General features: G+C 40.9%; 1 protein-coding gene across 6 annotated transcripts in view; it reads left to right on the top strand.

Annotated features, from left to right (window-relative positions):
- Window positions 1–26,638, top strand: part of CBLB (Cbl proto-oncogene B) — a 200,544-nt gene that overhangs the window by 158,640 nt on the left and 15,266 nt on the right. For all 6 annotated transcript variants that reach the window (XM_075907983.1, XM_014570330.3, XM_006116796.4 and 3 more), the window contains exons 12-17: window positions 1,464–1,829; window positions 8,822–8,916; window positions 18,134–18,271; window positions 22,880–22,968; window positions 23,074–23,205; window positions 25,843–25,986. In XM_075907983.1, the coding sequence (XP_075764098.1) occupies window positions 1,464–1,829; window positions 8,822–8,916; window positions 18,134–18,271; window positions 22,880–22,968; window positions 23,074–23,205; window positions 25,843–25,986 (964 nt within the window). The remainder of the gene's footprint in view (window positions 1–1,463; window positions 1,830–8,821; window positions 8,917–18,133; window positions 18,272–22,879; window positions 22,969–23,073; window positions 23,206–25,842; window positions 25,987–26,638) is intronic.

Below are 26,638 nucleotides of genomic sequence, written 5' to 3'. Positions count from 1 at the left end.
AAATATCTTGCTATCAAAAACTTAAGGTGTGATCAGTTTGGATCCATGTTTCAAGTGGATGTAGAAAAGGGTATATATAATAAATACAGTATTTGTGTATGAAGAAAATTGATCATCTAGAACAGCTTTAAAAATTACATACATGAAAGTCTGAAGGAAAACAGAAAATACTGTATTTGTGTTGTGTTTTCCTCTATTATGAGAGCCATTTTATTGTACTGGTTGAACCTCAGTAATCTAGACTTCTCTCGTATGACAACATCCATAGTCCAGCATCCGTTGGTGCTCTGAGGCTGGCACACTCGGGGCAGGGGAGAGGGTGGAGGTCCCGCACTGAGTTACTCCTCCCCAGCCCCGTTAATGCTTCCAAAGTGCAGCAAATGAGGCATTTGCAGCACTCACGCTCAGGGAGGAAGGGGTGGAGTAGGAATAGAAGCAGCACTTGGGGGAAGAGGCAAAATGGCTGCAGAGCTCTGTGGCCAGGGCTGAGGAGTGCAGTCCACAGCTACCTGCCTCTTCCCCTAAGTGTCCTCTCTCCATCCACCCTCCACCCCCTCCGTCAGTGCCAGCCCCTCTGCTGATGCCAGAATAGAGCCCCACAACCAGTGACAGCAGAGGGGCTGGCACTGACCTCCACTGGACAGTCAAATTCCCTTTCAGGACCAGTCAGGTCCCAAGAGTACTGGACAAGGGAGGTAAAACCTGTAATTGGTGCACAAGTGTAAAAATTAGCTTAAATTTTGAAGGCATTTTTTTGAATCCTTTATTAGCTTGTGTGTGTGCCTGGCAGTCCAATGATAAACAATCTATTTATTTTATCAGCATTTTGCTTTATTTTGAAATTAGATTTAATTCTAGTAGCATAATACTTAGCCAAAACAGATTAGGTATATACAAATATTTCCTCATCCCTATCATTTTTAATTAACTCTAACATTTAACTTAAATGGTATGAAAGAGGCTGTGGTCTTAAAATTAGTGCTGACGTTCACTCAGTAGCACAAATTTCTTTGAGTAGCAGCTCTGTGGGCTCCACTTCAGATGTGCATATGCCTCTCAAGTTCTTGCTTGGAGATTTTAATGAGCAGTGTCCATTCGTCCTGTGCGTGGAACCCACACCTCCTTGTGCTGGTTACTGAAGCTATATAGGGGTGGAAGACGCAGCCCTAGCGTGAGTCAGGAGATTAACCACCTGGAGATACCAGCCCTTCCCTCCCAGAAACAGATACCCATTTCCCGAAGAAAGAGTCACTGATTAAGAACCCCACTGCTTGAGAAGATTGGATTTGGGATTAGCATATTGGTGCATCCCAATGCTATTATGATGCCACTTTATGATCTAATATCTTATTGGTTAGCCTTTGCCTGAAGTTTGTCCCATAGACAGAAAAGATAAAGCAATACATTTTCTTGAGTTGTGCATCCATAGACTTTAATTTATTTTAATTTCTGGTTTTGTTTAGTCTTCTCCATGTATGGTGAGGAAACAAGATAAACCCCTTCCAGCACCACCACCTCCCTTGAGAGATCCTCCTCCACCTCCTCCTGAGAGACCCCCTCCAATCCCACCAGACAACAGGATAAGTAGACATTTGCATCACCCTGAAAGTGTGCCTTCCAGAGACCAGCCTGTGCCACTTGAAGCCTGGTGCCATAGGGATGCGTTTGGGACAAATCCGTTAGTAGCATGTCGAATCGTAACTGACAGTTCCCCCAAACCAGGACTCACTGCACCTTCGAATATAAATGGAAGGCACAACCGAATGGGTTCTGATCCAGGATTTATGAGGAAACACAGACGCCATGATTTGCCTGTAGAAGGTGCCAAGGTAAGAGCTGCATAACCTGGGGGCGTGAAGCTTAATTTTATATCCTAATCCAACATGTAGTTTCATATTGGTTGAAGCGCCATGTTATGTTGATCATCTTCATTTGAAACTTTCCTGTTTGTTACTTAATAGACTGTAAATAATAAAGGCTCATTAAATTCTGTAATTGAAAACAGCAGTAAATGAGGTTAAAAGTTATGATTTCATTTTAACTTGAAGCCATCACAAAAAAAAAAAAAAAAAAAGACAGGAAAGACAGTTCTTCATTTGCTATGTTCTTTTAGCAAATGACCCTTCGGGTTGTTGCTGTTACTGACTTCAGTTACATGGTTGCTGGAATTCAGTTTTGAAAATACCATATTAAAGTTAAAAATACATTTGTTGGTAAGTGCTCCAGTCTTAGAGGAGATTATATAGGGACTATTTGATGATAGCAAACCACAAAATATTTATAAATAAATGCACATGATAGCTTATACATTTAATGACATTTAGAATAAATACATCAAATACATTGTATCTGTGTGCACGCACACACACACATGCCTCCAGCCCCCTGCTCTGAGCCCTCTCCTTAAAGACCCGAGCAACGGGGAGTGAATGTGCTACAGGTTGAACCTCTTTAGTCCAGCGCTCTTGGGAACTGACCGGTTCTGAAGCAGAGAATTTTCCAAACTACAGGAGGTCAGTATTGTCTAGCAGCATTACCAATGCTTCCACTGTTTCCTGGGCTGTTGGAGGATATTTAGGGGTAAATTCAAGCTAAATAACAACACGGAACACTGAGGGCCAAGACTGGTGGCTGTAAACAAACTTTATGAGACTACAGAAAACTTGGCCACACCCATGAAAAGTGGACATCCAGCTAACTAAAATCATTCTGGACAGAGGATGTTTCTGGAACAGAGTTCTGGACTAGAGAGATTCAACCTGTGTGTGTGTGCGTGTGTGTCTGTGTCTGTGTAAAATATATGAGCACGTTCACCCAGTGTTGCTCAGGGCAGAGGGCTGGAGGTGGGGGGGGTTGCAGGAGTCAGAGTTGAGGGTGAGGAGGGCTGGAGGTGGGGGAGGGAGTGGAGGAAAGGCGGGGATGCCGAAGTGTGCCCCGCCTTCGAGATTAGTACCAGGACTGCTTGCTCTTCCCTTTCCTGTCCCTGTCAGGGATCGAGAGAAAAATGCACTTATCTGCCCCTTGCACTCCCCAGCCAGAGTGCCCTTTCACTCCTTGGTGAAGGGGAACAGCAAGCAATATCCCTCTATGAATCTGGGAGCGGTGAAGAGAGCTTCAGCTCCGCACCTCACCCTCCGTCCTTCCTAAAGGGCACTTGAGGAGTGAGAGGCTAGGGGGTTGGGGCAGTGCCAAACAGAGAAAGGGCATCTCCAGCTAGCCTCTTTCACATGCCTGATGATTCGGTCTCTTTTCTGTATGGTTTAATGAGAAGCAGTCCCATTCCAGGCACATCCCATTGTCCTGACACAACAAAATCCTTACCTTGCTTTTAAGTATGGTAAGAGGATGCTGTAGATGAAATTTGGTGGTCCTAACTCTTACCATTCAGGAGGAGTTCTTGAAAGACAGTCCAACTCTCTCAAATGTATAGTATGTACGTAAGTACGTGCATTCATTGCCTTTTTTAACGGTCAAGATTGGGAAATGGAGAGCAAAGCCATTTGTAACATCCTTTCAGGATGCTGACCTGCCCCTTGCTTTCTTGCAGCTTGAAGAAGGGAGAGGCCTGTGTTGCCTTCCTGTGCCAGGCTGAGTAGTATGGTGTGGCATGGACAACGTCCCCTGTCCACAAGACTAGCAGAGCTCACTTTTCATATACAGGCAGTCCCCGGGTTACGTACAAAATAGGGACTGTAGGTTTGTTCTTAAGTTGAATCTGTATGTAAGTCGGAACTGGCATCAGCTGCTGCTGAAACTGATCAGTTTCAACAGCCGCTGAATCTGGACGCCAGTTCTGACTTACATACTGATTCAACTTAAGAAACCCAGGCGTCCCCAAGTCAGCTGCTGCTGAAACTGATCAGCGGCTGATTCCAGGAAGCCTGGGGCAGAGCAACTCTGCCTCGGGCTTCCTGTAGTCAGCCGCTGGTCAGTTTCAGCAGCGGCTGACTTGGGGACGCCTGGGGCAGAGCAGCTGGGGTGCTGCTGGGTTGCTCCAGTAGCGCGGCTCCTCGGCGCTGCTGGAGCAACCCAGCAGCACCCCAGCTGCTCTGCCCCAGGCGTCCTGATTCAGCTGCTGCTGAAACTGACCAGCAGCAGCTGAATCAGGACGCCTGGGGCAGAGCAGCTGGGGCGCTGCCGGGTTGGTCCGGAGCGGCGCTGCGGGACCAACCCGGCAGCCCCCAGCTGCTCTACCCCAGGGGTAGGCAAGAAAAGCCTGGTCTGCTGGGGGGGGGGCACTAGCTGCACCCCCACCCTCCCACGCAGACCAGGGAGACGGGGGTGGTGGGACCGCCCAAGTCCTCCACGGCTTTGCTCCGTCTCCCTGGTCTCCTGACCTGGGAGACGCGGAGCAAAGCCGCATAGCATGTGGGCTGCGGGACAGTCCAGGCGCGCCGCGGCTGTTCCACTGCTGGCGTGCTCTGAGGCTTTGCTCCCCATCTCCCTGGTCTGCTGGTTAGACCAGGGAGACGGGGAGCAAAGCCGCAGAGCATGCCCGCAGCGGGACAGCCTAAGTGCGCCTGAGCTGTCCCGCTGCGGGCATGCTCCGCGGCTTTGCTCCCCATCTCCCTGCAGACCAGGGAGACGGGGAGCAAATCCTTGGAGCACGCCCCCAGCGGGACAGTCCAGGCGCGCCACGGCTGTCCCACTGCGGGCGTGCTCCGAGGCTTTGCTCCCCATCTCCCTGGTCTGCTGATCGGGAGACACCAGAGCAAAGCCGCCGCCTGGGCTGTCCCGCTGCAGGTGTGCTCCGCGGCTTTGCTCCTGTCCCCCTGGTCTGCTGGGGGGGTCCAGCAAAGCCGCTGGACCCCCCCAGCAGACCAGGGACACCTGGGCGGCTTTGCTCGTTTGCTCGGGTGTCCCTGGTCTGCTGGGGGGGTCCAGCGGCTTTGCTGGACCCACCCAGCAGACCAGGGAGACCGGGAGAAGCTTTTCTCGCCTCGGAGGACACGGGTGGCGACCCGCCGCCCGTGAGCTCCGGGGCGAGAAAAGCCCCGTTCGTAAGTGCGGATCCGACGTAAGTCGGATCCGCGTAAGTCGGGGACTGCCTGTACTCAGTGCAAGAAGATGTGCATGAGGGATTTGCTTTGGCTTTAGCCTGCTTCTCAGCTTGTCTGTCTGCCCCGCCAAGATCGTGTGCTGCTGCAGTGCCTCGAGAATAAAGGGAATTGGGTGTCTAAACCCAGCCCCCAAAGTATGGCACAAATCAGTTCAAATTATTTCTTCTTCCACTAACGATTTGAGCCAGTGAGCGAGTTCTGCTTCCGAAACTGCAAGCAGGCTCAAAAGCTGTGATAGGCATTCAAATGAATGGGATGCATTTTGGAAAGAGAACAAACCTCTGATGCTGCTTGTTAGTACTAGAGCCCTGATATGGAAAGCTGTGCAGTTGGAGGGTGATGCAGAAGCATGTTATAGCTGGCATTCTTATGTGACCAAAAATCACTCCAGAAGGAGTACACAAAGTGAGATCTCTGCTAACATCTTGATGAAATCTTAACAGGAAACAATATCCAGCATAATTAAGAGAATGTGCTTCAAAGTTAACCACCTGTCAGTGTCTTACCATCTGCATAAAAGAAATGATGCATGTGTACTACACTGTTGGCAAGCTTCCCTGAGAACCATAATGTAGAGGGCCATCTCAAGGCCACTAGTTGGTTTTAGAAGTTGAAGGTCAAATACATTTTCTCTCATCTGAGAGTAAACATCCCACATTAACATTGTGCTTCCATATTAGGAATGATTTGATTTTAATTCTCTTGCTCCAGTGTGATTGTGAGTCTTGTGCTCTGTTGTGGTTTGACGTAGGGTTATTTTTAGAAGTTTCAAAATAGAATTTCTCTTCCACGAGGGCTAGATGTTGCTATTAGATATATGTCCGTCTGTTGACTCCCATGGCAGACTTGCATGCACATTTGAAGTCAGCAAAAAGTATTTTCAGTGAATATGGAATGAGACAGATCCTTAGGGGTGTACCCAGTTGACTGCGGATACATAATACCAAAAGCAAACATTTACTCCTCTGTAGCCAACATCAATGTAAAGTGCATCATAAACTTGGACTTTCAACAAGTTTTATGTATTGCAGGAGTATCATTTTGGTTGTCTGTTTATAAAATACAGCTTCCACAAAAGGTGCTGTTCCATCCCATGACTATATTCGCTGGAAGATTAAGATATGATTTTCAGTTGTTAGGACTTAATTTGTGCATATATAAAATTATACAGGTGCTAGCATGCATCTGTGCTGCTGGATTCTGCAGGTGCAAATTCTGCTAAAGGGGCCTGTAGATTTTTAGAATGGTAAATGTATAAATTGCAGGTGTTTGCACCTGTGAAATGCAGGGGCATGTATGTATATGCAGTTTTGCAACAGGACTTGTATGTGATGCCTCCTTCAGAGCCAATACTTAATAAATAATGTGGATGATGGACTGAAAATTTCTCTCAAGCAATATTTTTGTATTTTATATCTTGATGTATTGTTCAATCGTTGTGGTCACACTTCAGTAAACCATTTTTGAGTAAAAGTGGATTTTAAAATGAGTAGCTTGCATGGAAATTTTTTGTCAAAAGTGAAGTTTGGTACAAAACAAAAAAACCCTCGAGGGATTTCTTAACGTTGTTCTTCTATGAGGACATTACAGTTGATCTGTAAAACGACATCAGCATTTTGAGCTTTAATGAAATGTTCCTATTTTCTACTGATGTATTTATACCTATGTCAGTAATGCACAGATAACACTGTCCCTTATTTTTAGTTTCTAAACTCAGTTTAAGAATAAGACAAACTAGCTACACAGTTTCCCCAAGACACAGTGCTTTTTGTAGTTAGTCACTTGACCTTTGGCCTTGTAGTTATTCCAAATATATCCGAAAAATGTGACTCCTAACATAAATTGAGGCTTCCTTCTTTTTAATGCTCCATTTTCAGCTATGGTAATTTTGTTTTTAGATTAATAAAACATTTTTATATTCTGTTTTTTAGCTAGAATTTTCTCTCTCTTAAGAACAATGGGAGGAATACTTTCATGAAAACAGAATATACCCATAATTCTTGCTAACTCTGTTTTGTCTTGTTTAAAAACAAATAGCTAAAATCTTATATTGTGGTACTTAGACAACTAATTCCAAAGATTAAAAATGGATGAGGACTGTTTGACTCCATTTGCTTTTCAAGCAAATGAAAAAATTGTTTTTAATTAAGAAAATATTATTTTTGAGGAGTTGGTTGTCACCCACTGTTTATGCCTGAAAACTGAAAAATTAGGCATCAAGGCATTGAACATGCCATTTCTCAGAGTGGGATGTTTGACTTCTCTACTGATATCAGAGACTACTCTTTTCTTGTGAGTTAATAAGGCTCTTTAATGCTCCTGGGGCTTAAAATTTATTGCCTGAACATTGTATAGCTTTACTTTTTAAAACTGAAAAATTGCCAATTTTGTATTTTTTAGTGTTCTTTATTTGCAAGGAGGCACACAGGTTGAAAATACTAATTGACAGCACGTGTGACTACTTTTTTCAATAACACATGTGAAGTAAAAGTATTGTAACATAAGACATGTTTAAAATTGTATTTAAAATTACTTAAACATATAGCTTTGAGATTTTGACTGAAGGCTCTATCCTACAGCTTTGGGATGAATAGGCTTTGTATCTTGCCCTAAAACCGCTTTATCCTTAATGATTGCACCTGATTTTCATGAAAACTGAGAAATCTTTTCCATAAATTTGATGATTTAAAGCTGTCCAAATTTTCAAGGCCAGCCATAGCTTTAAAGACATTGGATAGCAGTGGCCTTAGCAATGACCTAAGAAAAATATTCCTGATTCTGCTCTAATCAGTTTTATCAAAGGTTCATTAATGATTCTTAGACCAGCCTATTAACTTTGGGCTGCTGTATTATAACTTTTGCTTGGAAAATGTATAACTCATATTATGAAGGGAGAGAGGATGCATTTATGGTTTAACTCACTACAGTTGAAAGACGTGGGTTGCCTGTCCTGTCTGTTTAGGCAAGCTGTTAAGCTCTGTGTCTGTGTTCCATAAAATGGATACTATACATACTTCAAAGGGGTGAGGTGAGAGTTTAATAAGTGTTGGTAGAGTTCTTTGACATGATCCAGTGAAAGGTGCTCTGTAAGTCCCATGATACTGTTGATGATCAGACTCCCCCCCCCCCCCCCTGATTTTGGACAGAGAAAACATTTACCCCACATCCAACGGGATTCTTGCTGAGGGTACAGCTACACTACAGAGGAAGATCAAAGCTGCCAATCTTCCAGGGTTCGAATTAGCGGACTAGTTAAGACAGCTAATTCAAAGTGAGAGGCACACTCCAGTCGATGCCGGTAACCCTGCTTCCACGAGGAGTAAAGGAAGTTGAAGGAAGAGTGTTCTTCCTTGGACTTCCTGCAGTTTTGATAGCGCCTAAAGCTGAGTTACGTTAATTCCATAGCTGAAGTTGAAGTAGCTTAACTGAAATTGCATATCTTAATTCAACTTTGTCCTGTAGTGTAGATGTATCCTGAAAGCCTTTGAAGCTAGTATTGGGTTTACAGGTCCAATTATAGCTTAGTAGTAATGTGCTGGTCTGGTCCCATGGCTAGTAGAGTTGTCAGGTTACTCAATCTGAAAAAGGAACCAATTTGAAAATGCCACACATTGGCCCATTCACTAGTTGTTTGCATCATACACATCAGCTCAGATCTCAAAGTCCTTGCAGCAGGGGGAACTTGTAATGCAATACACATCACATATCTGTGATCCTATATACTTAACAATATCCTGGTAACATTTCTGTCTATCTTTCAGGTATTTTTAAATGGTCATCTGGGAAATGAAGAGTATGATGTCCCTCCTCGACTTTCACCCCCCCTCACAGCTGTCTCCATCCTCCCTAGTATGAAGTAAGTTATCTTTATCTGGGGTTTTATAATAAAACAAATGCATTAATTATATAGACAATTGCACTAATTCTCAACCACTGTAAAAAGAGAATTAACTAAGTTATCCTGGTGGATATGAACTTGAATGGGCTTTTTCAAAAGTACACTGTGTTGAATAAATGGGAGCAATAGTAATGCTAATTTAACATGTCACATACACTTTATAGTAAAATGGGATGAATTCTGGTAGGCATTGTTATAGGCCCCCTCGGTAGTGGGAGCACAGAAGGGAAGTTATTCATTCCTGTTTCCGTTCCCCTACTAAGCCTAGAGAGAAGCCACTCAAAGCCATTCATTTGAAATATTGTTGGACAAGACCTACAGGGTAAAGTGCATGGTCTGTGGGTGCCTATAATCCCTAATCCAGCCATGGTACCTATACTGTCTGTGCTCATTCCTGTAGCTTCTGGCCAGAATACAAGCCCACACTGATGCACAGTATGATATGGGCAACCATTTCTGTGGGATCAATGGCTGCCACTTTTTTCACCTGGTGAATTTTGTCCTTTCAAGTTGGCACATTACTCTTTTACTTGGAATCATATTATTTGTTTTTGGATGTCAGTATGTTCTCTTGGGAACAAGTGAATCTTCTGATTGGGCTGTGATTTCCCATAGGATCGTCTACAAAACCAGTAGATTCTGCAGCACTTCAAACCCTTTTTTGTAAATGAGTTGTTCTCTATGGATTTTTTTTCTTTGTAAACCATATTATCCCACAATTCTTGATGGCTCCCTACACTATTCAGTTTTTCTTTGGGCACTGTACTAGCATAGCTATAGTTGTGCAGTAAAATAATTACATCTGTCAGCATACTTGGTCCCTGTTGAAACAAGAAGAATGGTACCAGTAGAATATGACAATACCAAGTCTTTTGAAACAAAATACAGGACTATGTAGCACTTTAAAGACTAACAAGATGGTTTATTAGATGATGAGCTTTCGTGGGCCAGACCCACTTCCTCAGATCAAGTAGAAGAAAATAGTCACAACCATATGTACCAAAGGATACAATTAAAAAAAAGAACACATATGAAAAGGACAAATCAAGTATATATGGTTGTGACTTTTCTTCCACTACTTGATCTGAGGAAGTAGGTCTGGCCCACGAAAGCTCATCATCTAATAAACCATCTTGTTAGTCTTTAAAGTGCTACATAGTCCTGTATTTTGTTACAGCTACACCAGACTAACACGGCTACATTTCTATCACAAGTCTTTTGAAATCTTTGTAAAACCCAATTTCCTGTAACAGACAAGAACAGAATGAAGGGTGAATGTAGCTCAATGTCATTGTTCTCTCATTTTTTATCAAAGCATAAAAGTTATAATAACGTTGCAATGGACAGCACATACTTTGATTATAACACACTTTCATTTGGTCACAACTTTCTGGAATAGCCACCGGTTGAGTTGAAATTGTTCATATTTAACCAGGTTCAAAGGTGAATTTATTTGGGGCAGGTTTTGAACACACACATGCTCCAACCATTTTTGTTATTGTTTGAACTTCTGAATTTGAGCATGGCAAAGAGAGGGAAGCTTGCTTGTATCTAGACATCTCCATATTGAAAGTGGACATCTGTATATTGAAATAAATGCTGGCTCATATACAGTCCAATAATAGTTTGAAATAAACACCATGCAATACATGCATATATGTAAATGTTTGATTCTGAGAATATTGGGTAAAATGAATCAGAGGCAATTAAAAATTGCAGTTTATGTACTGGAAGAAGTTGGGATATTTCAGCATTTATTTTCATTTTGAACAGAAAGTTCATAAGTGTCTCAATTCGGAAATATCAGAATGTTGAATTCTGACTTAATTTGACATTAATCTGTTTCTGCTGAAATGGTCACTCCTACCTCAGGGTCCAATTTTCTTGTATGGGCTGGATTCCCATGATGGACCACCTCTCCCATGATGTATCACAGCTATGTGACTCACATTGTGCACCATGGCAGGTCAGCTAAAGATGAGATTGTAGTGTGTCATGGGAGGTGTAGTCCCATTAAGGAGTCTGATGGACATAGGAGAATGGGAGCATGAGCATCTGAATTACAGGTCCCAGGAGGCACCACTGCTACTGAGGCAGACACAAATTTAGTGTTGTTTGCTGCAAAATGAAATGTGTTAATGTGTTAATTTGGTTTGACAAATGGAAACATTTTTATTTAGGTCAACCTGACCAGAAACTATATTGTTTCAGTTCTATTAGTGGAAAATTGAAATATTTCCATAGGAATTTCCATTTTCCAGGCCTCTTCCTCCCCTCCCCCCACAAAGGAAAATACCCACTGAGGTCTAGTTTTTCATGATGACTCATTTGGTTTTTGTTTTTAAAAAATCAAGTACATTTTAAATTAAAAAACATGTTACTATGTTGTGTGTAAGGTTTTAGGCTGTCTATACAACAGCTATAACTGTGCCGCATGGGATGGGTGGTAAAACAGAAACATTATTACTGTGCCGAATAGAAAATACTATATTATGTCCCCTTTTAAAATTAATCCAATTAAAATCTTGCTGCCAGTAGGTAAAGTCTTCAATAATTTTGACCCGTGCTTGACAAAGTATGTGAAATCAGATTGATACTGGTGCTGTACTTTTTTTTAAACTAATCAGCTTAATGAACTCAGACCACGTTTGCAACAACAAACATTTCTTTCAGGCATATAACTTGGATAATGTTCAGCCTGATGCAACTTTGAGAGAATACTTTTAAGAGTTGTTTTCTGTGAAATTGAGTGCCTCTCGCCCTTACAAATGTTTTCAGTTTGGTCAAAGACATTATAGCTTCCCTAGCTGTTCTCCGAACCTAGTTCTGCCATCTTTCCTATTCACAGACCTCTGTTTAGCATGACTGGCAGCTAGCTCACATTATACAGAACAGTGGGCTTTTTTTCTATTATTTTCAGAAAGTATAATTCAGCAGCAGGACTACAGACACTAAGATCCTTTCCTTTTATTATCTGTTCCTACTCAGAAACCACATCTTGCAAAATCATGGGCTAGATTGTTTTAATTCACTGTTCTCTGAGCCTAGTCTCATTTACACAAAGACCCCTTTCCACTTCCAATGTGTGTCAACTGAAATATCTGGCAGCAAATTAAATTTACACTGACATTCTGAAAAAACATATTTTGAAAATATTTTTACTGAATGTCATTAAGATAAAAATCACCACTGCTATTTGCTGATTGAATTTTTAAACTGCTTAGTTTGAATGAATGAATAATGAAATATATTTGGGGGGAAGAGGGAACAAAATGAACAAATTAAGGTTCTCCTTAAAACTTGTAGATAATTGTTCTAGAAACAGATTAAAATAAACATTTAGGACCAAAATGTCATGATTAATTCAGTGGAAAAAAAGGGTGATTAAAAGAAGCTGCTCAATAATAGCAACTCCCATATGTAGCATTTTTAATCAGTAGGTCTCAAAACACTTTACAAAGGAGGTCAGTACCATTATCCCTATTTTACAGATGAGAAAACTGAGGCATAGAGGAAAGATTTGTATTGCCCATGGTCATGTAGCAGAGCCAGGAATAGAACAGATCTACTGAGAACCAGTCCACTGCTTCATCCAGTAGGTCACACTGCCTTCCTTCTGATATTCCATATACCTTGGATATCCTTCATCCATTTTTACATTGCCTACAGCCTTGGGAAGATATTCCCATACATCTCACTTTTCATGCTTTTGCCATATTTGAATACAGTAGTACAGGAAAACTTTTGAAAGAACCTTGACAACAAAGTTTTGCCATTGCAAGCAATTGTCAATAGTTGTAGAAGGTTTTATATTTTTCTTTGGGTATGTTTTTTACCTAGATGTACCATATCATTTGGGCTGATCTTAAGTTTGTGATTTTTGTGTGTCCTTCTAATACGTCTTCATTTAGGTCCTTGACCTTCCCTGTAAAAACTCAAGTTTTGACTAGTATCAGAGGGGTAACCATGTTAGTTTGCATCTGCTAAACTAACGAGGAGTCCTGTGGCACCTTAAAGGCTAAGATATTTATTTGGGCATAAGCTTTTTTGGGCAGAAACGCACTGAAAAGGGAGGTTTTGCCCATTAAAGCTTATGCCCAAATAAATCTGTTAGATTTTAAGGTACCACCGGACTCCAAAGTTTTTGTCTGCTGCTTTGAACTGTTGAATTTACTTTCTATTTCAAAAGAGCATTCCCCTCATAATTAGTAAAATGCTTACCCCATTATTAGTACCTTAACAAGGCACATGACTTGTATTAATTTGTATTTTCCACTTTGCAACTGAATTTCTAATCCAGAGTGCAAAAATAATTATGCTGGTGATACTGGACTGTTCAAAATCCATATTATGTTATGGATTGCTAATGAACTGTCATTTTTATGTCTATTTCTTGTGAAGTGGAATTTAGTGTGAACTTTCTTACCTTTCCTATGACTTTCACACTTGCAGAAATTGCTTTCTCTTTTTTTAGCAATTTTGATTAATTAGCTAGTTTTTATTGAAGAAAGGTATGAAAGTAATGTTTCACGTCATGCATATAGTCTTTATACCATCTTTGCTCAACAGCTATCCTGTGTATAATACAATCATGCTTGCCTTACTTATGAGTGTGTCCTTTTTGTTAGTAAATGTGTCTCCCCTCAGATACATTGCTTGTGGTGTAATGCAAAGAATTTCAATCTTCAAATGGCTCTTTATTTTATGAATATATCTCACAGGTCTAATAATTTTAACAGTATTCAGGGAAGATCGCATAAAGCTCTTTGGATGTCTCAGCAACACTCCCTTTTAATTTATTAATTTTATGGATGTCCTTGTTTTATATGTGCAAATACATTTTTAGAGTAAAATCCTGGCCCTGCTGAATTCAATAGGAGTTTTACTTTTGATTTCAGGGATGTCAGGATTTCACTGTAATTTGCTGTCATTATTCCAGCAGTGGCACTGGAAGTAGCGTTATTTGTACAGGGGCTCAAGCCTGCAAGATGCTGAGCACTCTAGCCCTGATCTAGCAAATCACTGAAGCATGTGCTTAACTTGAAGCATTTAAGGAGTCCTACCGGCCTGTATGATTTGCTGGATGAAGGCCAGAGTGCTCCGCACCTTGCAGGATTGAGCCCACACTGGCCAAGGTTTCTGAAGCACTTTCCCATTAAATAAGAAGTCCTCTTTCCCCAGAGGAACTTGCAATGTAAATAATTGGAAACTGTCAGTGTGCTCGGAGTTCCTCCAGTCAAACTGCAGTGGCCTGAGAATGACTGGCCTGCTACCGACAGCAGTACTTTGATTTAATAGCTTTCCCTGACTTGCCTTTGGCCATCAGTACTCTTCATGAGATACCATTGATAAGGATTTGACGCCAGCCTTCAAATTTCAAACACTGCCAAAAGGGACTAAAGATGGCTTCAGTGTATTTTGTTATTTAATTCCTTGGCTTTTCCTTTATGCTGCTATTTTTGTTTTTAGGCCCCAGTCAGGTTGTGGGGTTTGGTGTGGGGGTTTTTTTGTTTGTTTTTTGCTTAACAAGTTTTGCTGCTATTGGGGAGGAGGGGCGTGAGGGTTTCTCAAAAATCAAAAAGGGGGCGTGATGCCAAAAAGTTTGGGAACCACTGCTTTATATGTACACACATCTTTCCAGAACTTTCGGTGGAGTAGCAATTTTTTTTTTAGAGTAAATATTAAAAATAAATATTTGAAATAATCTGTCCAAATATCATAGTTTACAATTAACCAATTTTGTAACTAAATCTGTGAACAAAGGCTAGAACGATATCTGGAGGAAGCAATCAAAGCCTCTCCTGAAGTGTCAAACAGATACATTTTGGATAACTTCAAACAAATCGCTAATACCGATTGAACCTCTGAAAACCAGCACTCTCTGGTCCGGCAAGGGGCAGCGGGGCCAGAGCCCTATAAAAGTGCTAAGGTCAAGCCGGAGAATCCCAGCTGCCTGCAGCAGCGTGAGGCTGGGGAACCTTGGCCGTCTATGACAGCACAGGGCCAGGATCCAGGGAACCTTGGTTGCCCACAGCAGCATGGGGCCGGGGACCAGAGAATCCCAGCCTCCCGCAGCAGCACAGTGCCAGGGGCTGGAGGCAGCAGGGTGAACAGCCCAGCTGGGGAGGGGCTTAAAGGGGGTCAGAGGCAGGAAGCTGGCTGGCTCGGGGCTGGTGGCAGGGGACACCTCTTCTGGTCCAGAAAATTCTCTTGTTCGGGACCAGTCAGGCCCCAGTGGTGCTAGACCAGAGAGGTCCAACCTGTACCCATATTATTAAAATCCAGCTCTGAGCACAAGAATCTATTTGTGAAACACAAGATAATTTTTATCTAACAATTACAAATTCCATAGAAATATCCATGGCTATGTCTGCCTGCTTTGGTTTCTGTGTACCTTCCTCATTAGAATACTATTATGTTAATAGTGGAATAATGAAAGCTTAGTAACAGGCAGTTTCTTCCTTAACAAGTTATGAATAGAGTACTGGCAAGCACATAGATTTTCAAATCTGGTATAGTCGTCTGTTCTTGCTATAGTATTCTCAGTTGTTTTATGCTATGTGGAGTATAGTTTCATAAAACAGGGAATAGCTCACTATATCTGTACGGGTCACATTGGACATCTTTTCTCAAACAAGGATGTTACACGAGTTTGTTAGAGTGGTTTTAAAGTTTAAAAAATATAAAATACTCTTTAAAGGAATTTAGGCTGCAAGGTATCAATACTTACTGATCCATAAATCTGAGAAAAGTCCTCTTATGTAGGCCTTTGAACTTTCTCTCTAAGGATTCTGACCTTTCCTTACTCTTCTGTTATATTTTTCCAACCCTTATGTGATCGGCACAGGGCATTAGCAGAAACTTCTTGACAATTTTAACTAGGAATATGAAATCAAAGATTGGAAAAAGTAATTTCAGCCTGAACTACTATATTTACAAAAGGCCTTTTGCTCCCTCTACAGAAGGAGGCTGAAAACTACAGTACAGACAGCTATAGAAGTTAGTTCCATAAATCTTCTGTTTTTCAATAGAGATCTGCCCACTGTTACTGTGTGTTCACAAAATAAATTGGATTCCTGCCTTTCACAGCTTGTTTTTTAATGTCAAAGTTATATTAATGATTGCAGGAAAGAATATCTGTGAGGTTTCAAAGAATTAGGGAGCTTCAGACTTAGAATATATTTAGCAAATGCAGCATACATACCACTCTAAAACAACAGTCCTTTTGCTTTCTCTCTGCTTTTGCAGACTCATGACCTAATAGATTTATAGTGGCCAAATTTACCCTTTTAAAGTAGCATCTGGTGTTTGGTAGTCATGTGGCAATATTAAGTATAAAGGATGAATAACATACTCCTTTCTGACTTAAACTGAAGCCCACTCCCCTTTCAAAGTCAAGTTTCTCTGTGACTCGCAGCCCTCCCACAATACCCCATTAAACAGATGTCTCTTGCCTAGGAACATGTGTCTTTAGTCTAGGTTTCTTAAATCAACTGTGCACCTTTCCAGACTAAGCAGTGCACCCATTATTGACTGCATAATATTTCAGAATCTGATATCCAGATTATTTTAGGGCATTTCACTCCTGATCATTATTATTTAATTAGTTTAAGACTCAAGCATTGCCTATGACCATTTCATTTAAGGTTGAAAGTAAATGACAGTCTTAATAAAGCTTTACCAGGTCCTGCTCAAGATATTTTGTGATTATTTTTATTAGATTAGCAATGTGATCATTATAAACATTGGTTTACAGTAAGAAGTGGAGAATAGTAAGCAGTGGACAGTAAAATGTTGTTCACAACATTTGGAACATGTCTAGTCATTGCTTACCGAGAACAAAGGATAGACTATCAGACTTATTTGTAAAGATTTTCTCTTTTCATAATTGTACGTTCCTCTTGTTGCTGCTAGCTGAGGAATTACATTTTGTGTATGATTTTATTTATATTCAGTTCACAATTAGAACACTTTTTTTTATATTCCTAAAACCAATGCCATATTTGTTACCAAGGCTAAGTGGAAGGACCTAGGACTAAGTGTGTATGGAGGGAAATCTGTTTCCTAGGCTGGTATAGTGGTAGTATTTGACTGATCTTGAAACCTCTAGCACTTGCAATAGCAATTGCTTTGGTTGCATTTATCCTTCTTCCTTTAGCAGGGGACTTATTGGATTTGTGTGGCTTCTGACCTACTGCCAGTATTCCTGTTTATTTCTGCCCATCTCAATCCCCTCTCCATGAGTGTAAAAGTAGATTCTGTTGAGCCTGGCTTTGCAGAATACAAGCAGGTTGCCCTCCCCAGAAAGTACGTCTGCACTCCTCCACAATTCAATATCACTAAATTGGGTTTGCAGTGGTGGGGACCCATCTGCATAAATAAATGTGGGCAACAGATAAAGGGAGCAGGGTCCTACAAAGTGCTTGTATTTTTGTTAACTCAAATGTAGCAGGTGGCCAGTCTGATCATGAGGAAAAAAAGCAGGTTTCTATCGCTTCAGTAGCAAGAGAAGCTGGAATCAAAACCTGAATTCTGAAAAAATGCGGATCTGCATCCAAACCTTGTGACCCAGGTCATACACCAGCACTGATTTCCAACCTCTCTTTCTCCTCTGCGGCAAATAATATCCTCATAGATATACCCATCTTTGAGGTTCCACCATATCCTGGTAACAATGAGGGCAGAGGTCCAGGAAGATAAAATGACCATTCAAAAGCCAGACCTAAGAAAACACAAACGCTCTTCGGGCAGTGGCATCAGTGGATTCAAACATCACAAAACTGGTGGCATACTGTGAATGTCAGCACTCTCGCTGAGTCCTTCAAAATACTATTGCCTGATTGTAACCTTCATTTAGCTCCTTTGGTAAATAGAATCGGGTTAAGCCTCTTAAATGGATGTTTTGTATTCTAAATCTATTTAATTTTTTATGGCTCTCTGCTACTCCAGTTGATGAGAAAGTAGCACAATGACTGTCCATGGCTTACTGCCTGCTTCACTGTATAGTCTTAAGAATATGAGATGGGAAAAGCAATCTCATGTTTTTATTTAGGCTGACAGGAAATCTTTGTTGCTGTTATAAACTGGAGACATTGATGTTTTCTTTAGTGTTGTATCAACCATGGTTCTTCAACAGTCAAACTAATGCTGGGCATGCCCCCCCCCCTTCTCTTAGGTGCACTGTTCCTGTAACGAATTCCCTTGCTGAGAAATCACAACATGTAGAAGAAGACGAGTACAAGATTCCTTCATCCCATCCTGTATCCCTGAGTTCCCAACCACCTCACTGTCATAATATAAAACCTCCTACAAGGTAAGGTAATTTGCTGCACTGCATTGCTTTGGAGAGGAGAATAAAATCATTTTTAGAACAAACTTTTGACACGTTTTCTAAAATCTAATTGGTTATAATCATGGTGAAGCTGCCTGCCTTGTAAAGGTCTAATCTTTTCATGCTTGGGTTATTCATGCCCTTTGATTCCCTTGGTGGATTTGAAGGAGAATAGAAGTCATAAACCTCTGTGGCTCAGCATATTTGTATCTCCGTGGTCCAGAATTTAAATAACAGAATGCAAAACACAGTTGAATCAATACACTGTGACTATCAAAATACAGCAGTACTTCCCATGGTTTCACTCCCTCCTTGTTTCGTGTACCAGAATTATAGCAACTTCTTTAAACTTTCGGAGCTCATTTCATAGTAGAAATTCCTTTGTGCTTCACAGGAAGAAAACATTTTTCATGCAGACTTAATATCTCTCTTGTACTTTAAATATATCTTTAAATAATCTCCCGAAACTATTTCTCTGAATCATTAATGGGTTGTAGCAAGGAGATTTGGAGTCAAGAGACATTGAGACCCGAAGGCTGTGTGGCTCATAGTGACCATCTCGATCCCTGACTCATAAAGCAAATCTGAGCATGCAAAATGAAGAGACTAATCAGGAAAGAGACTGAAATACAAGAACCAATTACTAGTAGTTTTATAGGTCAAAAGTACTATATTAAAATCAATTATTGATCTACTAAGTTCTGACTCTTCTGCAGCCTGAAACTCATATTGATACATTAGGACTTTTTTCTTTTCAGAATGTGATGTCAGAGCAATAAAACTCAATCTTCTCCTCATTCTAGACTTGACCAATTAAGGTCTGATTTTACATGTTTAATCAAAGAGATTTAGCCCAGCATAGCAAAAAGGACACCTTCTGACTAACTGTTGTGTCCAAGTTGTGTCCTAATTCCTGGAAATACAGGCTGCTGTTATTAATAAGGATGCTGACACAACCTTTTCTGTATAGATATGACTGTTCTACTGGTCTTTGAGTGTTTCCCAATCATGTTTCCTTAAACTCCAACCTGTACTTCTGGAGGAAAAAAATGTTTTGATTTTTTTTAATAGACATTCAGTCCTTACTGAATAGAATTGCCTTTGCACAACTGGTAGGATTTTAAGACTTTATATGTGTGGGCCTATTTATCAGAGGTTTGGTTTGGTTTGGTTTGGTTTGTCCCACCGTATTGCCACCAAGTCAGCCAAGTAGTAAAGAAATGAGTTGCCTGTATGAATGGATGAATCATGAACATGAAGGAAAGGAAGAGGGGCCTGCAGAGGCACAAACTCCATTGGTTCTACAGCTGTTTAGAATTCCTATACTAGGGAAAATCTCTAGATAGAGATTTATAAGAAATGTCCACTCCCTTGATACCTCCAGTGAGACACAAAAGGAGTAGAGTGGGGCTGAGAATCTTATTCTGTGTTTTTCAGGCTGCCACAGTTATACGTTTCAAAGTTTCCTCCATTGCCTTTACCATTTGTTTTTTAGCCTCAGTGATCCGTAATTGAGTTTTTCTGCAGGTGGTCACAGACCCTTAGGATCAACAGTGCTAGCCAAGCACTAATCCAAGCACTAATTAAATTCCTGTTTAATTAGTTAACTGGTTAACAGATTAAATAGGGAAAGGGTGGGTGGGCTCCACCCCCATGCTGGGGTGCTGGCTCCCAGCCCAGGCAGGCTGGAAGTGGTGGGGGGTGGGGCAGGGCAGGGCAGGCTATCAACTCCCAGCTCATGCATCTGTGTGGGCTGCGAGTCCGCAGCCCTCTCCTTCACTGCTTCTGCTCCTCCCCGCCCTCTGCTTGCGTGAGGTGCCAACTCCCAAACTGTTCACGTCCCTAGTTTCTGTCATGATTTCATGTGATAACCCTGTTAAAATTACATAAATAACAAGAAAGTGAGGCCTAAAATAAAAACCTGTGACATTCTAGAAGATATGGAAATGACCTATTAAATTATTCTATATAAATATTCCAAATGTTACATTAATGGTCTGCTTTTAGCTAAAGTTGATGCTGGCATGTAAACTCTCAAAATTATATATTTCACAAACAAGTGTGATTGACCTACAACATATACTTAGGAACTTGAGGTAGGCAATATTTTTCATTCAAAAAAAGTTTGCAAAGGGTTGTTGTGGTAGAAATAACCATTTTGTGAGAAATCTCTCTTCCTTTAATTTTTGTTACTGTTGAAAACAGAAAAACTGAAATTTTTTTGTTTTCGATGCCTGAAAAATTCAGGGTTTTTCTTCACAAAAGGTCTATTGGGAGCTCTCTCAATGTGTTTTTCATATGTGAATTCATTCAGCTGTTTAATGTATATAACTGGTATGTTTTACTTTTAATATGCATACGCTGAAAGAATTTTTGTAACTTTTTGTGGAGACGTACCAAATTCCCATCCTCACCTTCAAAACACATCACAAAAGATTGGTCGGTATGGGTACGCTTATTGGCCTCCCGTTTTGAGATTAAGTTGGAGATTTTACACTCTTGACTGCAGCCATTTCTCCCTTTTCCATTAGTGTGCAGTTTTCTGGCCGTGACAGGGACTTCATAAGGGGCCAAAATAATCTTGGGATGACTTCATTAGGATCCTGGATTGAGCCCAGATTCTTTAAGGGAAATAGAAGGACTGCGGTCATTATTGTGGATATCATGTAGTTCAGTAGCTATTGAATTCCAGCATCCCATCCTGAGCTTTATAAATGCATGTTTAATTTTAAGACTTTGTTCCCCTGTACTAGTGTAACATAGTACGCTTCCAAAATTCGTACTATAAAGTACTAAATGGATTGCACTGTAGTTTTCTGACTAGATTGTTAGTCAATCGATTTGTTTGGTAGCTGACCTTATCTTATTGCCAGATTTGTCTGCATTGAGAGAGAAGACAAGTGTCTCTGTATAACAGTTTAATCAGGCCTCTATCAATATAACATAATTGTTTCTTTCAGTTTATAGTGATTCTCCAAAAAGTATTTGCTTTAACAAGGAGAAAAAAGAGTTGCTGTGATGGAAAATGTGAAAAGTATGCTCTTATGGCTGAAGACTTCCTCATTGGTAGGGAGTTGTGTTAGGGCATTTTGTCTGTATTTTAGGGCACTAGTCATTTTATGGAATACGGAGAATAGACTCATAGATTAGGGCCTAAAATGTCTTGTTTACCTAATCCATCCGATGAGTCAAGGGTGGATATTTTCGGTTGACTTAATCAGTCTAACGTCAAAATACTGAAGCAGTGTTTTTTCCTCCACTTCCATTGGGAGACTGCTCCAATAGGAAGCTTTTTCTTCAAATCATCAAAATAATTATTCTTTATTTTCATTTTATTGTTTCTATTTATACCTCCTGGAACCAACCACAATTCCTCTTCCTCTTTCCTGTTTATATGCTTTAAATAATTACATTCTTTATTCATTCATCCCTTCCCTATGAATGGATTTATTTACACTCATGCTAATGGTGAAACTCTAGAACTCACTAGTTTAAAAAGGACAATGATTTGTGAGAAGGGTATATGTAATATAACATAACTGAAATGTGGTCTGATGTGACTTATAACCTTCCCCTAAAAAAGTTTATTTTGATGCTTCATAGCTATACAAACTTCACAGTTCCTGTCATAGAGTTGAGGTGCTTCCATTCTCCAACTGGTTTTTTAACACTTGTTTAAATAACACTTAATTCACTATTGAGTGATTTTGGTTTCCTGTTAATATCCTGAGTCTTGTAGCAGAGCCTTCAAATGTTATTCACTAAGGGAAATTTGTGTTTTTATGGTAGGATTTTCCTTAGCTTTTTACTTTACTGCCCTAGTCACCAGGATTGCTAGTTCTGGGAAGTTTTAGTATCCAAATTGACACTTCAGCTTCTTTTTATAGAACAATTTCTTTCCCTTTGAAAGAAAGAGTAAAATCATAGAAAAAAGAATATGAAAGACAAATCGGTACACTGCTTTTATTGACAACAGAGGATCTAATGGAGACCAACTTACTTGTTTTGGACAGAGTTAGTTAATTGTTTTATTTTAAGAATTTGACCAAGAATATTACTATTTCCATGGGTTTGTTCTTGTTTAAGGGATATTATTTCCAGTGTATTTACTGATTGATTTCAGTAATCTTCAAGTACTCAAGTTTCCTTATTTTTTCATGCACCAATATGGGTAGGTTGTCACAGCTGACTAGACAAAGTTAGGATGAATTGTAACTTAATTGTATGCAGGAGCTGCATGTTCTAGTAGACTGAGCATTGGGTTAATAGACAGGAACTCCTACGGACTAATCCCTGCTCTTCCGTTTTCTTGCAGTGGAGGCTTGGATAAATTACGTAATTTCTGTGCCTCTATTTCCCCAACAGTAAAATAGTATAATTTCTCAGAAGGCTTATGGATATTAATCAGTTGCTGTGTTTTAACATGCTTTGAAAGTGAAAGGTTTAATATAAATGTTTAAGAGTTGTTATAATTTACCTCAAAACAACCAGAGGAATGTTACTCATGTTGTGCTATAGTATTCTATTTGTAATCTGAGGGATTAAAAATGGGGTTGTTGGTTGATTTCTTCCTTTGATATCTGTTTTCAGGGTATGTGAGAATGGTCAGTGTGCTGGTATAATGAATGGAGCAAACAATGTAGCTTCCGAGATAAAGAAACCCAAAAACCCAGAGTTAGGTATGTTTTTCGTGTTTATTTGTTTTTAACTCTAGAAGACCATCAATCTGACTCATTTATAGGTGAAGTAAGAAAGAATTGTCGTCTTGTTGTTTTGTTGCACAGGTGACGCCTTTGATGCACCCACTGTTTCACTACCTGTACCTCCTGCACGGCCTCCTACCAGAGACAACCCAAAACACAGCCCTTTGCTCAACAGGACACCCTCGGATTATGATCTTCTGGTGCCCCCTTTAGGTTGCACATCTTTCACTGTTAAATATTTAACAATTAAAATGTTTAAGATTAACCAAATACCAAGATTAATGCAAAATAAGATAAATGTATAGGTTTATTACGAGTTTCAAGTGAGCTATGGGCTAGATTATTTGAAGAAGAGTGCATGTATTTATGCTGTGATACACAGTCAGTGCCTATTTCAGTCCAGGCTATTATATCTTGTAACTCACAGCCACAGCATCTCCTGCTGGTCACACTAAACATCAGCTCTGTTCTCAGCTGGGCACACCCTTCCAGCCGGTATCTTGCCTGTTGTTGCTTCACTCTCTCTCCACGCTCTGCTCTGGACCCATGTCACTCCCAAGATCAAAGTGTCCTCTTCAGGGCTCTGCTCTCCAGCAGTGGCCACTACATTGGTCTCTCGCCTCCTTTCCAGGGATATCAGTAGTCTTCAGCCTCACACCTGGCCCTGTGGCCAACTGCAGTCTCAATCCCCTTACCTCAGGGGCAAGCCACAGTCTATAAAGATTCACTCCCCAGTGTGGCTAGGTGTGGTGCAAGGGGAAAGGAGGGACCTAGGCCCACTCACTACTCTGCATCTCAACCCAGGGACCCTCTGGTGGCAGCCTTCTCCTGCCCTTCTTCTCTTGCCTTTAATGGCCTCCTGTTCCCTGGGCTTCCCTGTGACCCTTGCACAATCCTGGGCCCTCTATTCAGATCTACATCCTGGCAGGTATCAGGTTGGAGCCTTTCTCCCACTTCCCCAATCCTGCCGAGCATGGTTGCCTCTAAGGTTCTTCCACTTGGGAGCCAGTCCTGCGCCCTCCCTCATCAGGACCCAACTGCCCTCTGCTCTGCTGAGCAGCTCTTTATAACCAAGGCTGCCCCACCAAGCCGCTTTCTCATTGGCTTCCTCTAAGTTCTTCTCTGATTGGCCAGGGCTCTGTGTAGGCTCCTTCCAGCCATTGCAGGGTATCCATCCCTCTACACTGTTCTTTTACCTTTACACATTAACATCCAAATCCCTTAATAGTCAGTTAGCAAAGAATGATCCTGTCATCTGAGATGCTATGCCTGCTCCAAGTAAGATGAGAATACTTACTCTGGCTCTGTCAGGATTTAGTGTTCATGTTACCTATAAATCCTTGTGCCAGAAACAGATGCAAAGGTAGATGAAATTCATCTTGTGAAGAAAAACCTTTTATCTTAGAAACCAGTTTTTAGACATTTAACAGTTCAAATTCTCTAAATCCAGGAGGGATGAAAGGAAAGGAGAGGGCTGTCTTTTTTTTTTTAATGGTTTTTTTAATTTGAATTTTCATTTTATAATATGAAAGGGAGTGAGTGACTGATAGCCCCATAATAACTTTGGAGTTTGTTTTCTTGATATGAAGAGATTAAGGTCTGAGGTAGAATACAGTCAGTACCAGAATCATCAAACTTTGCCCTGCCCAATCCTGGTCCCAAATTTCTTCTCCTAGAGACCTTCAACTTCTCCAGTTCAGCAGGCATTAACTAAGCCACCCTCTCACATATGCTGGGGTCTTATGCTTGTTCTCCGTCACCCTCCATTGATTATTCGAGCAAACTCAGTTTTGATACGCGGGTTTCACTGGGGGTATGTCTAGACTACAGGGTTTTGTCGACAGAAGCTTTGTCGACAGATACTGTCGACAAAGCTTCTGTCGACAAAGAGCATCTAGACTACATTCAGTTCTGTCGACAAAGCAAGCTGCTTTGTCGACAAAACCCTGTAGTCTAGACACAACCCTACATGCAATAACACCTTCTGTCGACAGAACTCTGTCGACAGAAGGCGTTATGCCTCGTAAAATGAGGTTTACCAGCGTCAACAAAACTGCTGAGTTCTGTCGACGTTATGTTGACAGAACTCAGCGGTAGTGTAGACGCAGGTTTAGTTTTGTCGACAAAAGTCCACTTTTGTCGACAAAACTGTAGTCTAGACATACCCTATGCGTGCCACACTTTTTTTTCCCCTGGTTGCTTTCATTCTTTGATTTCTGTACACTAAACACTATGTACTAGGACGTGTCTTAGTTCACATAGCGCAGTAACAGAGAGTTTGTGCAGGGAGCAGCACAAAGGGAAAGGACGGGGATTGCACTGTTTGGCAGTGATGAACTATACTGTCTGCTCCTCTCACATAATGTACAGAGTGAGTGAATCCCCAGGATTCCCATGAATCCCCAGGACTGTTCTTTTTGGCCTCTTGGACGAGATTTGCTGATCCCTGTGTAAAATTACACACACTATAAATGAAATCCAGCATGGTCAGAACATTTTTTTTTAATTTCGCGGAGGTACAAGTACATAGCAATCATCTTACAGTGATTTTCAGTGTGTTCTTTTATTTCACCTAGCTGCAATGTCAGCACACTGTCCCCCCAATGTGCTTATTATTTTACAACCTAGAGGAAACCTTTAAAAAAAAATCCCCTCAAAACTGAGTGCAGTATGTTTTAAAGCTAATAGGAGCCAGTCTTACAATTTCATTATTCAAGTCCCTGTACTGCTAGACAAACCCTTGGAGTAAGAATCTCTGTTAGCAACCATGGAAAATCAATTTTAAGCATCGCTTATTTTTTGTACCACTCATAATGAAGTTTTGCTCATATCACGAGTCTCTTATTGCAGGTGAAGATGCGTTTGACAACTCACCACCCTCACTTCCGCTGCCGCCGCCGCCTCCCGCTCGTCACAGCCTCGTTGAGCATTCCAAACCTCAGGGCTCCGGAAGCCGACCCTCTTCAGGACATGAACTGTTCCTTCCTCCTTCGGGTAGGAGTCACAAAGCAAATAGAGTTTTCATGTATTTTCATTTACAGCAGAAGCTTATCTGAGCTGATAAAGTTGTCATTGCCTGCTAGAAATACATTTGCCCGTAGCTAACTGTCTAAAAACTAGAGAGATGAGTTTTTAAAACTATAGAGGTGAAACAGCTCAGAGAATGTAAAACAGTCTCCACTTTTCTTTCCACCGTGTAATAGATAAAATCGATATTTTCATACTAGACGTGACATTTTGGTAAATAACACTTTTCTAATAGGAACAGTTACTTTGAAGTGCCAAGTATTCCATTGAGTTCTGTGTTACTAGTGTGCATCATTTGTCATATCAGCACACATTATTAGTTTCTATAAGACAATATAATATCCCATTTAGTCATCTTTTTGACTGGGGACAACACCAGAAAAAAAGGACAAAGAAAAACATGTATTTGATAGAACTGTCACTGTCAAAATCTTATGTCTAAACTCTATACATTGTAAAAACCCATGATTTCAAGGAACTACAGTTCATCCCGTTTGTGTCCTACGTATGGCACAGAAACTATTACTGTCTTGATTGGTTTTCTTCTGTTAATGTGTAGTGTTTGGGTCTCCATGCTGATTAAATTGGTCTGTTTGCTGCCTCTGAGTGCTTTCCCAGT

The sequence above is a fragment of the Pelodiscus sinensis genome, chromosome 1, assembly GCF_049634645.1.
Source record: "Pelodiscus sinensis isolate JC-2024 chromosome 1, ASM4963464v1, whole genome shotgun sequence".
NCBI classification, from domain to species: domain Eukaryota; kingdom Metazoa; phylum Chordata; order Testudines; family Trionychidae; genus Pelodiscus; species Pelodiscus sinensis.
The sequence above is the reverse complement of the archived record's forward strand: the minus strand, read 5'-3'. Positions and strand labels throughout refer to the sequence as shown.